Source organism: Aquarana catesbeiana, linkage group LG01 (genome assembly GCF_042186555.1).
Source record: "Aquarana catesbeiana isolate 2022-GZ linkage group LG01, ASM4218655v1, whole genome shotgun sequence".
In the NCBI taxonomy this organism is placed as follows: Eukaryota; Metazoa; Chordata; class Amphibia; order Anura; family Ranidae; genus Aquarana; species Aquarana catesbeiana.
The window spans coordinates 132,893,951-132,912,193 of NC_133324.1; the positions used below are offsets into that span (position 1 = coordinate 132,893,951).

An 18,243-nucleotide genomic window follows, 5' to 3' on the forward strand; every position below is an offset into this window, starting at 1 on the left:
ATTTCAGGGCCTCCAAAATGGTGATAGGTAGTGAGGAAGTGAAATCACCATTTTACGCCCTTAGAAAGCCTGAAGGCGCTGATTGGTTTTCGGGGTCCTGTACACGGCTAGGCTCCAAAAAAGTCTGACACATGTGGTATCCCCGTACTCAGAAGAGGCAGCAGAATGTATTTTGGGGTGAAATTCCAGAAATTCCCATGGCATGTTTGAGCAATAGATCATTTAATGATAACTTTGTGCAAAAAAAAAAAAAATTCTTATTGCCGCAACTTGTGGCAAAATATAAAATATTCCATGGAGTCAACATGCCTCTCATCAAATAGCTTGGGGTGTCTACTTTCTAAAATAGGGTAAATTAGGGGGGGGGGGGTTGTGCTATCTTGGCTTTTTATGGCCTTCAAAACTGTGATAGGTAGCGAGGAGTAAAATCAAAAATTTACACCCTTCGAAATCCTGAAGGCGGTGCTTGGTTTTCGGGGTCCCGTACGCAGCTAGGCTCCCAAAAAGTCTCACACATGTGGTATCCCCGTTCTCAGGAGAAGCAGCAGAATGTATTTTGGGGTGTAATTCCACATATAACCATGGCATGTTTGAACAATATATCATTTAGTGACAACTTTGTGCAAAAAAAAAAAGTGTTATTTTCCCGAAACTTGTGACAATACATAAAATATTCTATGGACTCAACATGCCTATCAGCAAATGGCTTGGGGTGTCTACTTTCCAAAAAGGGGTCATTTGGGTGGGGGTGAACTGTCCTGGCATTTTATGCACAACATTTAGAAGCTTATGTCACACATCACCCACTCTTCTAACCACCAATGCCCTTTCTGACACTTTTTGTTTACATGAAAAAAAATATTTTTTTTGCAAGAAAACTACTTTGAACCCCCAAACATTATATATTTTTTTAAAGCAAAGGCCCTACAGATTAAAATGGTGGGTGTTGCAATTTTTTTTTTCACACAGTATTTGCGCAGTGATTCAAACGCAATTTTTTTGGAAAAAACACACTTTTTTAAATTTTAATGCACTAAAACACACTATATTGCCCAAATGTTTGATGAAATTAAAAAAATGATCTTATGCCGAGCACATGGATACCAAACACAACATGCTTTAAAATTGCGCACAAACGTGCATCGGCGACAAACTACATACATTTTTAAAAGCCTTTAAAGGTTATCATTTTAGATCTACAGAGGAGGTCTACTGCTAAAATTACTGCCCTCTGTACTGCCCCTGTTTACATATGACACCAGACCGATGCTTGCGTTCGTCTTTGCGCGTGAGCATGGGGGGGACAGGGGTGCTTTTTTTTTTAATTATTTATTTTGCTTTTTTATTATATTTTTAAACTGTTCCTTTCATTTTTTTTTTTTTTTTTTATCTTTTTTTTGTTATCTTGTTGTTAGGGAATGTAAATGTAAATATCCCCTATGATAGCAATAGGTAGTGACAGGTACTCTTTTTTGAAAAAATTGGAGTCTATTACACCCTAGATCTCTCCTCTGCCCTCAAAGCATCTGACCACACCAAGATCGGTGTGATAAAATGCTGTGCCAATTTCCCAATGGCACTGTTTATATCCAGCGAAACCTAAGTCATGAAATGCTCGTAGCTTCCGGTTTCTTTGGCCATAGAGAGGATTGGAGCCATTCTGGTCTCTGATCAGCTCTCTGGTTAGGTGGCTGAACCACCGGCTGCATTCTTGGGTTCCCTGTTGGGACAGGAGAGCCTGAGAAAACCATGGAAGATGATGGGAGGAGGAAGACGTTCCCTCCCACTGCTTATAAAAGCAGTCTAGAGGGTAATTAGCCGCTAGGATTGCTTTTATATGAAAGCCGACCGCTGGCTGAAAAGAATGATACCAAGATGATACCTAAACCTGCAGGCATCATTCTGGTATAACCACTCAAAGTCCAGCAACATACCAGTACGTTGCTAGTCCTTGTTGGGCGTACATTGTTATATTCTTTTTTTCATGCAGCCTGTGGGCTGAACGAAAAGAAGGGAGATTGATCAGTGGGTATGCCCACCATTAGAATATCGCCCTTCATCCACCCACTTCTAATGATGGGCATACATGCAACATTTTTTTTTAACTGTGGTGGTGAAATCACCTCTGACAGCGCTGGAGTCACGGCTTTATGTATCGTGGGAGCAAACGCTGCTGCTGTCAAGATAAATAAACCCGTGCTGCAGCTGAATGGCGTACCTGCTAAGCAAATGATGGTTAACAATAAAACAAACATTACAGTATAACATACTATACTTGCAAAGCAAATACAATAAAACATAGTAAAAATAAAATAATAATAATATTAATAATAATAATAATAATAATAATAAAAGAGAAAAAGATAGATATAGAACAATAGTGAGCGAACAGTAGAGAGTGAACATAAGAGAGAGAACAATAGAGAGAGAGAAGAAAAATACAACCACAACTATTTTTGGCTTTTTTTGTGGTTTTTTTTTTTTGTTTTTTTTTTTCACTTTTATAAAAACTGTAAAAAAACTGTAAACTGAACTTTGCAGTTTAGGGTCTCTCAAAATGTGATGGCCATCACATCTTTCGAGACCCCGAGACCCTGTGTTAGTGTGTCCTGGACTGTGTGGTGCTGTACCCTACACTAAAACTCCACTAGTGTGTGGTAGCTTTTGAAACATTCACCAATGCAGAGACCAGGTTGGTCAGGACAGGAGGGACAATAAAAGCGGGTTTCATGCCTAAATCCGCTTTTGCTGCAGACACATCTTTTTTGGGGGTTTCTTTGGGTAGGGGTACCAGGAAGGACAAAAGGAAAATGCCTCTCATGCACCGGCTCATTGCATTTGGATTGGGAAGTTGGGCAAGAGCACCGTCTGGAAACAGAAGGGTTCTGACAATCTCTTCTTGGAATTTAAGGAAGGATCCAGTCCATCCTGAAGCTTTGTATAGCACAAAAGCATTCAGCAAAGCCAATTGAAATAAATAAACAGACACTTTTTTGTACCAGCGTCTGGCCTTATGGGCAATTAGGTACGACGCCAACAACTGGTCGTTGAGGTCCACCCCTCCCATGTTAAGGTTGTATTCGTGGACACAGAGGGGTTTCTCCACAACACCAGTCACCGTAGGAATTTGGACTGCCATGTCTGAGTGAAGCAAGGACAGAACAAAAACATTCTGTGAATCCCTCCACTTCACTGATAACAAATCATTACGGTTCATGCAGGCTCTCTCCCCCCGTCTAAGTCGGGATTCTACAAGCCGTTGGGGGGAGCCCCGGCAATTACATCACACAGTGCCACATGCGCCAATTCCATAATCAAAAAGGTGACTAAAAAGTGGCACGCTCGTGTAATAATTGTCCACATACAAGTGGTACCCCTTTCCGGATAAGGGTGACACTAAGTCCCACACTATCTTACCAGCGTTCCCTATGTAGTCTGGGCAGTTCTCTGGCTCTACGTGACTATCTCTTCCTTCGTAAACCATAAAACTACATGTATAGCCTGTGGCTCTTGTTACAGAGCTTATACATCTTCACCCCGTATCTGGCACGCTTGTTGGGAAGATACTGTTTGATAGACAAGGGGCCAGAAAACTTAATCAGGGACTCATCAACGCAGACAACTTGATCGGGAGTAAACAAGGCTGCAAAACATTGGTTCAAGTGGTTTACGAGGGGCCAAATTTTGTAGAGCCGATCAAATCGAGGGTCACCCCGAGGACAACAGAGTTAATTGTCATTGAAGTGCATGAACCGCAAGATCTGCTCGTATCGTGCCCTCGCCATGGAGGCAGAGAACAAGAGCATATGGTAAATTGGGTCAGTGGACCAATATGACCACAACTCACTCTTTTTAGTTATGCCCATGAGGAGGGATAGGCCCAGAAAGTTCTTAAATTCGGAAACCGTAATTGGTTTCCAATCTCTGGCAAGGGTCAGCTGGGGATTAGCGGCGATGAATTGACCAGCATACAAATTGCTTTGGTCCACAATAGATCTATAGAGATCTTTGGTGAAAAACAGCAAATAAAAAGTGACGTAAAATCAACAGTTTCCACCTGAATTCCAGGTTGGCCAGTGAATGGGGGAAGTACAGGTGCTGCAGAAGTGGTGGGTTCCCAATTAGGATTGGTGAATGGAGCAGGAAAGGCACTATGGGCTTGACGGGCATGTGTTTGTCTTCTTCTTGGTGGCAGCGGGACACTACTCGTGCTTGCCACCTCGCCAGCTTGAACTGCACTTATGGGACTCGCCACGTCACCAAGTGTTACTGCAGTGCTGGATGTATGACCAGGATGTACTAGGCCACTGGTGCTTGCCAGTTCACCAGAAGGAATAGCGGCGCTAGTACTTCTCTGCCCCATACGAGAGCCCTGCGGTTCTTGCACCTCAACGACAGCAGAAGAAGATCGGGGTCGGGTATGCCTGACCTTGGCAAGGACCACAACTCTGTTGTCAGAGCTATCTGTCAGGGTACCGCTGCTGTCTACAGGTTCGTATTCTGAGGCTGAATCTGACAGATGAGTGACTTCCTCTTTACTATCTGTCATGCTCAGAAACGTGTAGGCCTCTTCACTAGTGTACCTTCGATTTGACATTTTGGTCTCTAAATTTACTGGTACACTAGTGAGACTCACAGGTAAAAAAATCACCTGACTGTCAGCGACTACTTCAAATGCTGCAAAAAAACTGTTAGCATTCGCAGGGATCAGGCCTGACTCTGCGAACGCTGCAGTTATGTGTTTTGTGTTTTGTGACAGTGATCGATTGATACTGCACTTGGGTGGGCTGGGCTGAGCTGGGCGGAGGGGCTAAACGCAGGTGCTAGCAGGTATCTGGGCTGATCCCGCTAACACTGCGTTTTTGGGAACCCTAAACTGCTGGGGATGCTAGTATAGATCTGATCAGATCAGATATCGATCCGTTCAGACACTATACCACTAAGGGAGGTGTATGCTGCGTGCGTGGGTGTTAGCGGTACTGGCACTAATCTGACGCTGCCTGGGGCGACGCAGACCCTGTCTGATGCTAAAACCTAACTTTGATCACCCGCCAGGTGACCGGGGGTTTAACCTTTATTGGGTAAAATACGGTGGGTGCCCTGACACTATAAAAAATAAACTAGCTAAACTGCGTCACCTGTGACACTTATATTGTGATCACAGGTGACAGGGGGTAAACAAGGGGTTAAACCTTTATTGGAGGGGTTAGGGGGGGTCCCTAGACCTATCTGGGCCTAAGAGTAATTACCCTAACACTGATTTTTGTCACTAATGACACCAGTACAGTGATCAAAAAAAATCTGATTGTTGCACTGGGTGACACAGTGACAGGTGGTGAAGGGGTTAACTGGGGGGGTGATCGGGGGGTGAATTATGTGTGTACATGACCTGGTGTCAGTGTAGTGTTGTGCAACTCACTTTTAGATGCTCTCTCCTCTCGGTCTGGAACAGAAAAGACCGACATGAGGAGAGATGACATCACTTCCCCTGTGGGTTTACACTTACACATGCAGGGGAAGGGTCTCATTCACCAGGAGCGATAACCAGGTCCAGGCCAGATTTCATTGGCCTGGGCCTGGGGATTGATCGGTTCCTGATGGAATCCAATCGTCGTGGCCGGCCGCATGCAGAACATATAGTAATGTGATTTTGCGCAGCCGGGCCAACCTGTCGAGGTAAAACTGCGACTGCTGGTCCAGAACTGGATAAACGAAGTGTACCGAATGCTCCGAATAAAGAAACGAAATTCGGCCGAATTTCCGAAATTCGAATTGAAATTCGAATTGAATTTTACATCAAATTCCATTTGAATTTGAACTGTAAACATATTTCTGAAATCAATGACTGTGTGTATTATTAGAGTACCATTTCGAAATAATGCTGTTTTAGTTAAGCCAAAGGTGATTTAAATTGTCATTGTAATCAAAATACACTTTTTAAATGTAAACATTTTGACTGCCGCATTGGAATCGAAAAAAATCCAAAAATTTTGATTCGACCGATTCAAATTGTATTGATTCAAATCGAAAAAAAAAACAGTAAATTTGAAGAAAATTCGATAAAACACATAAAACGAATTCCGAATACGAATCCGGAATACGGATTGAACGAATCAACCAAATTTAACTAAACGAAATAACTAGATTAACGAATCAAAACAAAACCAATTATTTATCATGCACATGTCTTAAGCCGCGTACACAGGAGCAGAATGTCTGACAGAAAAAGTCCGACGGAAGCTTTTCATCGTCTATTCCGATCGTGTGTGTGCCTCATTGGACTTTTATTTTCGAAAATTCTGACGGACCCAGAAATAGAACATGTTCTAAATATTTCCGACGGAACCAATTCCTATCTGAAAACCGCTCATCTGTATGCTCTTCCGACGGACCAAGTACGAGAAGGAAGCTATTGGCTACTGGCTATTGAACTTCCTTTTTCTAGTCCCGTCGTACGTGCTGTACATCACCGCGTTCTTGGCAGTCGAACTGTGGTCGGACTGGTTTGACCGTGTGTAGGCAAGACCGCTTGAATGGAATTCCATCGGAGTTCCGTCGGAGAAACCTTCGGAGTTTATTCCGACGCCAAACCGGTCGTGTGTACGCAGCATAATTGCATGTGATGTTTGGGTCATGTGAAACAACTATTTAATCCAAGTATCACGTGTGATATGGAAACTTACTGAAAAAATAATAAACGCTCATTAAATACCATATAGACCTGTGTAGAAGTCAACAATTCACGGGGGGACCGCATACCAAAAGAACAAAACAAAATGGTGCGGGGTGCCCCAAAATCCATACCAGACCCTTATCTGAGCATGCAGCCTGTGGGGGGACCTCACACCACTGTCACTGTTTACATTCTGCTGCCAGCTTCTTCTGTCACATTTAGAAGGGGTAGGAATACCACTGCTCAATGTTTCACTTACCACTGCAGCTGGAGGTCTCGTCTGTGGCGCAAAACAACACATTAAGCACCGCAAAATAAAAAATATATTGTATACAGTATTTGATGTGAGTTTTATTGTGCATTGACTGCTTCTGAGATACATACCACACAAAAAAAAAAATATAACAGAAGTTATTTTGCACTAATGCTCATACGGTATTTAACTCTTAGAGCCCTTTCACACTGGGGCGGGCGTCGGCGGTAAAGCGCCGCTATTGTAAGCGGCGCTTTACCGTCGGTATGCGGCCGCTAGCGGGGCGGTTTTACCCCCCGCTAGCGGCCGAGAAATGGTTAAAAACCACCACAAAGCGCCTCTGTATAGCCGCGCCGTCCCATTGATTTAATTGGGCAGGAGCGGTGAAGGAGCGGTATACACTCCGCGCCTTCACCGCTCCGAAGATGCTGCTAGCAGGACTTTTTTTACCGTCCTGCCAGCGCAACGCTCCAGTGTGAAAGCCCTCGGGGCTTTCACACTGGAATGAAAGCAGCGGCACTTTCTGGTCGGTTTGCAGGCGCTATTATTAGCGCAATAGCGCCTGCAAACCGCCCCAGTGTGAAAGGACCCTTAGTGAACTGAGCCTAGAATTTCAGTGATATTCATCTCAGCTAACTGCAGACATGATCATTGTCTAGTTACTCACCATCAACAAGGCCAACACTGAGACTGTCATTTCTCAAGTCCGTAATATTGCCTGAAAAAAAAAAGGAAATAAGGAAATAATCAAAGACATTGAAAACAGATATGTTACCCATGTATAACAGCACAGTTAAGCTCAGCTAAAGCTTCATCAGCTATTACTGTAATGTAGATGCATTAATGTAATAATTAAGGGCTTTTTTTTAACCCTAAAGTGGAAGTAAACCCTCGCATATACCCAGTGAAGTGACTGGTCTCTGGTAATACACAGAGATGAAAAAATCTTCCTACATACGTTGTACCTGTTTATCTACAGTCATCTTTCCCCTACATCCAATCAAAGTGCAGAATTTACTCAGGACCAAGTATGCCGCGTACACACGATCAGAAATGCCGCCAGCAAAACTCAGATGAGAGCTTTTGGTCGGAAAATGCGACTGTGTATGCTCCATCGGACTTTTGCTGGTGGAATTCCAGCCAGCAAAAGACTGAGAGCATGTTCTCTATTTTTCGGTCGGAAAAAGTTCCTATCCGAAAATACGATCGTCTGTATGCAATTCGGACGCGCAAAAAATCACGAATGCACAAAATCAAGTACGAGACGATCCTGGGGACAAGGTAAGTATACCGCACCAGGATCCTGCAATGCAATCCTGAGTGTGGCTCGGGGTTACCACTAATGGTGCTGAAAGTTAACCCCGAGCCACACTCGGGAATATCTCCAGCGAGGTTAATGCAGTGCATTCTTTTGTTCTTTATAATGCTAGAAGAATGAATTTGTTTTGCTGCTGATATTCACACAGAGTTCTGACAAATGTATTTCTTGATTATTTCTCGTGATCTCCTGAATAATCTTTTTTGTTTTTAAAGCCAAATCTCCATAATAATGTTTAGAGATACTTTTTATAGTCATCTTTTTTATTTTTATTTATCAAGATCTCCTGTTTTTTGATTATTTTTAAATTATTTTCTAGTGATCTCCATAATTTTTTTTTCTGTGTCAAGTTTCCACAACAACATTATTATTTTGTATTTTTAAAGCTCAAGGAGGTTGGTTGTTGTCCCTTGTCAGTTCGGCATTGTATTTTTGAAATGTACCTGCCTACTCACAAACAAACTGTCCTTTTTGAAGAAAAACACATAGGCAAGTATTTTCATATTAAAAAATCTCCATTTATTCTGGCTCATAACAAAATAAAGAGGAAGGCAACGCTGGAGAAACTGCTTGAATTTGCGAAGCCTTTGTACCCCAGGGCACACATCAACTCTTTGTAACTAAAAATTGGTAGCCTGAGAAGTCCATATAATAGGAAGCACAATCTGGTTCAGGACTCCCAGAGATCAGGAACAGCAGCAGATGACTTATATGTCCCCAGACTGTGGTACTACAACAGTCTGCGTCTTCTGTCAGACCAGACTGAACCCAGGCCATTACTTTCATGTCTTCCTTGCAGCCTTCCCTCCACACTTCCCTGCAGCCTTCCCTGCAGCCTTCCTTGGAGGCTGTGGCTCTGGAGGTGGACTTGTGGCAGAAGGAGGAGGAGGATGGGCGAGCGCACATAAGTGCATGCTCTCACTAATTTGGCCCCTCAACCCCTTCTGAAGGGCATGAAAATTAATATTCTCACACATGAGGCATTGGCCCTCCTCCATTTGCTGCAATTTTGCAGCTACATAGCAGCCATAGGCCTCTTCAGCGTTGGGGGGGGGTTTCAGGGCCTCATTAGTGTCCTTAATGAGGCCCAGTGCTGCCTCCTCCATGTTACTCCCCTTCCTGGCTCTTTTTGTTGTAAGGCAGAGGTGAGGCACCTGGGATTGGGTGAGGCTAATGGGCCTGGCCACCTTCTGGCTGACACTTACCCCTGCCTCCTCCTGGCTGACACTTACCCCCGCCTCCTCCAGCGATGCCTTCCTAGCTGGTTTATTTCGATATAAGGGGTTCTTAACCTCCCACAAATTTCTCATATCCCTGTATCTGCCTATGAACTGGCCCTTGAATTCCGGGTCTTTGAATTGTTTCATATTTGCTGCAAGACGAAAAACAAGACAAAAACACTAATAGGCTAAACTCTTCTTATCTTAACCCAATATAGGCCTCAATCTCGAATCAGTATAGGCCACTGATGTCCCAAGTTAAAATGTTACCTTCGTTCTCACGATCAGCACTTCCTCCACTCACAGATCGTATGTACGACACACGCGTGTTAGCTTTATATACACTGCGCATGCGTGAAACTCTGCCCGCATCGCCTGCCCCTGACATTCTTTCTACAATATTCCCCGCACCTTCTCTTTCGTCGCAGTGGGAGAGGAACATGGCGGAGACACAGCAGGTGCGCAATAGCAGTAACGAGGAGGAAAGCCCGGAGCCAGAAACATCCCGATCCCACAGGAGATTTAAGGCCTCAAATATGGCCTTTGTAGAGATGGTGGAGATGGTGGACATCTTGAAAAGGCCGACTATGATGGGAAGTATGGACCGTACCTAAACCCAAATGTGAGAAAGGCCAAGATCATGTCTAAAGTTGTGAAGAGTCTGCACAGGAATTCTGAGGTACGACGATCCAAGAAGCAATTGAGGAAACGCTGGTCAGACCTGAAATTGAGGGAGCAGGATCAGTACAGAAGGATCAAGAAAGTGTTTCAAAAAAGTAAGTAGTTGTTCCTATTATTATTATTACTTGCATGCTGCTCCATGTGCTTTTCTTTACTGTTGTACAGTTTAAAATGGCTACTTTCATTTTCATGGGCACAGTAATCTAATCTAGTAACTACATTTATTCATGCTAATTTGTGTTAAAAGAAGTTTAGGACATTGTTGTCTAGATGTGTTTGAAACTAGAAAGAATTGCAAACTTGATTCAGTGTAAGGAGAGGACACTCAGCAGCTTTTTGCACATCTGGACTCAGGAGCACTAGTGTGGGACACAAAAACAAACTTTTTAGGGTGTCCCACACAGGTACTCCAGTGGATACTTGGGGTGTCTCCATGTGTGAAACTTGTCCAAAAAAGGTAATTATTCCAGCTTTGGTAAGGGAAACAATCATGTCTTCAGCTTGGAACTCTGCCAAAACAGACAATTTTACCCCACTTCCAAGCAATATTTCATATTCCTATTTCTGGCCTCAAATATCAGTGTGCTAAGTATACCTTTTGTTTCATTCTCATAGGGGAGAAAAGACTCTGAACGTCTGAGGACACCAGGAACCCCCCACCTCCTGAAGAAGGGGAACAGAGGACACTACAACCAGAGGATGTGGAGGAAGGAGAGGTGGTTGAAATTGTCACCACAACAGGTGAGTGTCTGAGACCACAGATTCAGGTAATAGATGTATGCCTGCATATTTATAATACATGGTGTGTATTTTTTCTTTTAGGTGATGTGCAAGAACAATCTCCTCATTTCACGAGTGACAGTGCACAAAGGCTAATCCAGGACATAATGTTTTGTAGTCAGGATTTAGACATCATAAAGCAAAAAACAAATGACATAAAACAAAAACTGAAGAACTAGGAAGAAGCTACATAACAACAAAATGACACCATTTTCTATTTTTTGGGACCAATTTTTTCAAATTTTTTACACATTTTAAAAGCCAAATTTTGAAGATGCACACAGTGTGTCAACATGTGCTATCTGCCATCAGGGGATATCAATGAACGCGTTTTGTGGGTGCAACCCCTTCCTCGTAACTCAAGTAGGTGAGAGGAAGTGGTTGTACCCCCAAAACACGTCCATCCATGATGGGAGATAGCACATGTTGACATTAGGCATGGAATCAGGAGGGAAATCCCCAGTTTGACTCCCAATTTGTGTGCATCTTCAAAATGTGGCTTTTACAGGGGTGACATCACCCCATCTGATGGAGGCAATATCAACACATTTTTGACACTATAATGTCTGATATTGCCTTCATTTTTTCAATGTTGAACTTTGTAAGTTCCTGAGTTGTGTATGTTATGTTTTGAAACATGCCTGTTTATGTACTAAAAAAAAAATATTCAAGGTAAAACTTTATAAAACCAAGATGATGTTTTTTTACCCAAAAATGTTTTACAACACACATGTGAATGTGCACGGAGTAAAAGCTTACCGGCTGGCCATTATCCCAAAGGCATTCTCCACAACTCTTCTGGCTCTGGCGAGATGGTAATTAAAAACCCTCTTCTCCAGGGTGAGGGTCCTCTGGGGGAATGGCCTGATCAGGTGATCACCCAGACCAAATGCTTCATCAGCGCTAAAAACAAATAGGAGTCCTTCCACGTTCTCTTCCGCAGGTGGCAATCCCAAGCTACCACTCTGGAGACGTGTGTAGAACTCCATCGGGGCAAAGACTCCACCATCCGACATCCGACCATTCTTCCCCACGTCCACATAGAGAAACTAGTATGTCGCCGACACCACCACCATCAACACAATACTATGAAACCCCTTATATTTAAAATAGTATGACCCCGAGTGGGGTGGTGGGATGATGTGGACCTGCTTCCCATCGATTGCCCCTCCGCAGTTGGGAAAGTCCCAACAATGAGCAAATTGGGAAGCCACAGTCTGCCATTCCTGTGGCATTAAAGGAAACTGTGGAGTCAAAAAAGAAAAAAAAATATTAGTACTTTTGCACATAACATTGCAAGCAGATTAGACACAAACATTCTTGGCCAACATCAGTATAACATTTATTTTAAAGAGTATTTAAAGACAAACTATAAGGTCTTCTTATCAGATTCCTCACCCCCTCTGATGGCCCATTGGAAACATTTTAGGGGAGGGGGGGTTATAAATGAGTTTTGGACCCCCAAAAAAAGCCTCTGGCACTCTGCCTGAATTTAAGGACAACAATAATATTTGGACACATTTTAGGGGGTGTTTAGGGTAAAGCACTACAATGGAGCTGACAAAATACATGTTAAGTGACTAGGCTAGGTGTATATGGGCCCAGGATAGCATGCTGGGGAGGTTAGTGAAGGTAAATATGCATGAAGGACAAAAAAGGACCATTAAAAGCTTATAGCATGCATGGGCAGAAAGGGGACATTCACAGCATATTACAATCATGGTAATTAGGGAATGATGAAAGAAATACAATACATTAGCATACATTAAATACATAGAATGTGATGTTAAAGGAGAAAACGTACCCTAATATAGTCCTTCTGCAGGACCTGTATGATGGCAGAACAGGTTTCTGGAATAATGATCCCCAGAGCCTGGGGGGGAGATGCCTGTAGAGAATTTGAGGACCTATAGACTTCTCCCCGTCGCCAAGTACCGCAACGTGGCAATTAGCCTCCTGCTCCAGAGTGATGGCTTGCCGCATGCAGGTGTCCTGCTTCGTAATACAAGGGGACAGCAAAGTCAACAGATGGTGAAAAAGGGGGTCTGTCATTCTGAGAAAATTCCTGAAATCATCAGGCTTATTCTCCTGGATCTCATGCAGCAAAGGCATATGAGAGAATTGGTCACGCTGGTGCAAACCAATTCTTGGTCCATGAACTCCTCCCCCCCCCGTTCATGGACTGGACTTGGGTCAAAGCAAGAACCCAAACACCAAGCCCCCGCATAGCACGAACTCTACGATGAGTACGTACCCGCAGCATGGCTTCAAAACGGTCATCTGGTCAGGACGAACTAACAGAATGCACTGAAGAACAGAAAGGCCTGTGAAGAGCGAGCTGAAAATCAGAAACGAGCGAACAAGAACGCACTGAAAAAACAGATACGAACTGACTACACGCACTGAAAACCAGATACAAACCCACAAGCACAAACTGAAGAGCAGAAACAGAATGAAAAGCACGAGGCTGAAAAGTGCGAATCTTCTCTCACCAAACTTCTTCTAACACGAGATAAACATGAGATTAGCAGAAGGAGCCCAAAGGGTGGCGCACTGGCTATTGAACTTCCGTTTTCTAGTCCCGTCATACATGTTGTACGTCACCGTGTTCTTGACGGTCGGAATTTGGTGTGACTGTGTGTATGCAAGACAAGCTTGAGCCGAATTCCGTATGAAAAACCATCCAAGATTTTTCCGACGGAAATTCCGCTCCTGTGTACGCGGCATAAGTTTTGAAAAGCAGGGGATGGAGAGCTGAAGTTACACTCAGGAAGGAGAGCTCTGAGAGCCGATAGGTGGGAAGTAACACACCCCCCTTTACACAGCACACAGAAACCGAGCTGAGGCTGTCAATCACAGGTGGTGCCATCATCATTTTTCTCTTGTCAGGAAAACTTGTCAGGAGTGAGTCTTGATGATAGCAGAGGAATGAAGCAGCAGACAGAAATGATACTTAGTGCTCTGGATTGAGACAGGTACATACTATAGAGGGATATGCTTTGTTCATATTTCATGTCAGAGGTTTAGGGCTGGTTTACACCACAAAAATGCAGTCCAGATGCGTTCTGGATGTGTTTCTTTTTTTAATACGTTTTTGCTGAGTTCTGGAGCGTTTTTGATGTTTTTTTCAAAGTTTCCTGAGGTTTTTTTTTTTTTTTGCTGTAACACAGTTTTAATGAATCTATTGCATTATTTTATGCATTTTGCTGCGTTCCAGTACAGTTCTGTTCAGAAAAAAAATGCAGCATTTTTTTCCACTGGTATTCACTGGAACTAACAGCACTGGTGTGAACTAGGCCATTGGAACCCATATAATCTACTGTTAATGTTTTCGATGTAGAAAAAAATGCACTGGACTATATCTGGTGTGAACTGCCTCAAGCAACGAATGAATGGGGCAGGCCAGGGACAGCAGGGCTGTGGAAAAAAGGGCTAGAGGATACTGAACATTCTCCAGCCAACAATTGAGTCAAGCTCCATTTTACATTGTTACATAGTAGGTGAGGTTGAAAAAAGACACAAGTCCATCAAGTCCAATCTACAGTGTATGTGTGATTTTATTGTATATCCCTGTATGTTGTGGTCGTTCAGGTGCTTATCTAATAGTTTTTTTAAATTAGCAATGCTCCCCACTGAGACCACTGCCTGTGGAAGAGAATTCCACATCCTTGCCGCTCTTACAGTAAAGAACCCTCTACGCAGTTTAAGCTTAAAATGTTTTTCTTCTCATTTTAGTGAATGGCCGCATGTCTTATTAAATTCCCTTTCGTGGAAAAGTTTTATCCCTATTGTCTGGTCACCAGTACGGTATTTGTACATTGAAATCATATCCCCTCTCAAGCGTCTCCTCTCCAGAGAGAATAAGTTCAGTGCTCGCAACCTAATTTCCTCCAGTCCCTTTATTAACCACTTCAATACAGGGCACTTATACACCTTCCTGCCCAGACCAATTTTCAGCTTTCAGTGCTGTCGCACTTTGAATAACAATTGCGCGGTCATGCTACACTGTACCCAAACTAAATGTTTATCATTTTGTTCCCACAAATAGAGATTTCTTTTGGTGGTATTTGATCACCTCTGGGATTTTTATTTTCTGCTAAACAAATAAAAAAAGACAGAAAATTTTGAAAAAAAAGTTTTTTTTTGTTTCTGTTACAAAACTTTGTAAATAAGCAAGTTTTCTCCTGCACTGATGGGGCTGCACTGACAGGCACTGATAAGGCGGCACTGATGGGCACCGATGAGGTGGCACCAATGAGGTGGCACTGATGATGGTTACTAATATGCAGCACTGATGGGGCACTGATAGGTGGCACTGATGGGCACTGATAGGTGGCACTGATATGCAGCACTGATGGGTACACATAGGTGGCACTGATGGGCACTGAAAGGTGGCACGGATGGGCACTGATAGACGGCACGGATGGGCACTGATAGGTGGCACGGATGGGCATGGATGGGCACTGATAGGTGGCACTGATGTACAGTAATTGATGGTATGGATGGATGCCAATCAGTGCCAAACAATAATGCCTGCCAATCAGTGATGCCCATTGTGGGCACTGATTGGCATCCTTTGTGGGCACTGATTGCATCCCTGGTGGTCTAGGGTGGCATACCTGTTGGTGACATCCCTGGTGGTCCTTGTGACGTCCCTGGTGGTCCTAGTGGCGTCCCTGGTGGTTAGTGTGGGCATCCTCAGGGGGCTGCGCTGATAATCAATCAGCCAGACCCCCCCTGTGAGAGGAGCAGACGATCGGCTCTACTCTACTCGCGTCTGACAGACGCAAGTGAGGAAAAGACGATCAACAGCTCTTCCTGTTTACACTGTGATCAGCCGTGATTGGACACGGCTGATCATGTGGTAAAGAGTCTCGGTCAGAGACTCTTTACCAAGATCAGTGCAGTGGTGTGTTAGACTGACACACCACACCACTGATCGCCGTGATGCGCGCCCCCACTGGCGCGCGGCGGCTGTTATACTGCTGAACGTCATATGACCTCTGGTCAGGATATTGAAACCATTTTGCCACCGTCATTTTGCTATATGGTGGGCGGCAAGTGGTTAATTTTGTTGCCCTTCTATGGACTTTCTCCAGTTCCAGTAAATCCTTCCTGAGTACTGGTGCCCAGAACTGGACGGCATACTCCAGCTGTGGCCAGACCAGAGTCTTGTAGAGTGGGAGAATTATTGTTTTATCACTGGAGTTAATCCCCTTTTAATGCATCCCAATATTCTGTTGGCTTTGCATGCCATTGCTGAGCCTATCATCTACTAGGACCCCGAGGTCTTTTTCCATCCTAGATTCCCCCAGAGGTTCTCCCCCCAGTAGATTGCATTCATATTTTTGCCACCCAAATGTATTATTTTACATTTTTCTACATTAAACTTCATTTGCAATGTAGTTGCCCACCCCATTAATTTGTTCAGACCTTCTTGCAAGGTTTCCACATTCTGCAAATAAGTTATTGCCCTGCTTAGCTTAGTATAGCCCCCGCAAATACAGAGATTGAACTGTTTATCCCATCCTCCAGGTCGTTTATGAATAAATTAAATAGGATTGGTCCCAGGACAGAACCATGGGGGACCCCACTTTCCACCTGGACCATTCCAAGTACCCCCCCATTTATCACTACCCTTTGAACTCGCCCCTGTAGCCAGTTTTCAATCCATGTACTCATCCTATGGTCCATGCCAACAAACCTTACTTTGTACAGTAAATGTTTATGGGGAACTGTGTCAAATGCCTTTGCAAAATCCAGATACACCACGTCTACAGACCTTCCTTTATCTAGATGACAGCTCACCTCCTCATAAGAAGGTTAAAAGATTGGTTTGGCAAGAACGATTTTTCATGAATCCATGCTGATTACTGCCAATGATACCGTTGCCATTACTAAAATCTTGTATATAGTCCCTTATCATCCCCTCCAAGAGCTTGCATACAATTGATGTTAGGCTAACTGGTCTGTAATTCCCAGGGATGTATCTTGGCCCTTTTTTAAATATTGGTGCCACATTGGCTTTTCTCCAACAGCTGGTACCATTCCAGTCAGTAGACTGTTCTTAAAAATTAGTTACAATGGTCTGGCACTTACTTGACTGAGTTCCCCTCGGGGGGGGGGCAAGCCATCTGGTCCCAGTGACTAATTAATGTCATGTTTTTCAGGTCTATTTCTAATTCTGTCCTCTGTTAGCCATGATGGTGCTTCCTGTGACGTGTCATGAGAATAAACATTGCAGTTTTGGTTACTGAAGCCCCCCGTTTCCCTTGTGGAGACCAATGAGAAAAATAAATTCAATACCTTTGCCATCTCTCCATCCTTAGTAACCAGATTCCCTTCATCATTCTTTATGGAACCAACATCTGACTTCCCTTTCTTACTATTAATGTACTTAAAGAATTTCTTGGGAATGTTTTTACTCTCCTCTGTTCTGTGCCTTTTGTGTTCTATCTTAACCCTCTGATTGCACCCTTACATTTCTTGTATTCTTTGTAAAGTTGGAATGATGATGATGATCTCTCAGCCTTGTATTTTTTGAAGGCCTTCTCCTTTGCTTTTATATGCATACCTACATTGGTTAAGCCACCCAGGACTTTTATTAGCACTTTTAAATTTATTTCCCATTGGGATGCACTGGCTAATACCCTTATTTAATGTGCTCTTAAAGCATACCCATTTTTCCTCCGTGTTCTTTGTTCCTAAGATTTTATCCCATTTAGTATCTTCTAGCAAGGATCGTAGTTTAGGGAAGTTGGCTCTTTTGAAATTCAGTGTCTTTGTATTCCCCTTATGTTTCCTATTTGTGTGATTTATACTGAAACTAATTGACCTGTGATTGCTGTTTCCTAAATTGCCCCTTATTTCCACATCCGTTATCAGGTCGGTATTGTTTCTTTTTTTTTTATAAATTATTAAATTTCTTAATAAACAAAACACAACAAGACATCATACACATTGAACCAAAAATATAATAATACGGTTTCAAAATCCAGTATAACAATTATTAATCCAAAGGGGAAAGAAAAAAAAAAGAAAAAAAAGAGGGGGGGAAAGAGGGGGGAAATAAAATAAACATTAATTCCTTCTTTCCCCGATAACCCCAAACATTTCTCATATGGGAGCGCACATATTATAAATAATGGCCCCATGGGCATTAGATGCTGTATACGGTTTGTTTGTAGTTGGTGCATTTACCATCTGACCCATGAAATTGTCCTGCAAGACATTTAGGAACTGGCGAGCCTCAGATGAATGCGCAGTTCCTTCCTCCCAGTCTATGTCTGGATAATTGAAATCACCCATTATAATGACA

At 43.2% G+C, this 18,243-nt stretch overlaps 1 protein-coding gene across 1 annotated transcript in view; it reads right to left on the bottom strand.

The window, feature by feature from the left end:
* LOC141134450 (proteinase-activated receptor 1-like) overlaps positions 1 to 18,243 on the bottom strand; it is a 70,592-nt gene that overhangs the window by 20,457 nt on the left and 31,892 nt on the right. The window contains exon 3 of the mRNA XM_073623988.1: positions 7,594 to 7,644. Coding sequence (XP_073480089.1) covers positions 7,594 to 7,644 — 51 coding nt within the window. The remainder of the gene's footprint in view (positions 1 to 7,593; positions 7,645 to 18,243) is intronic.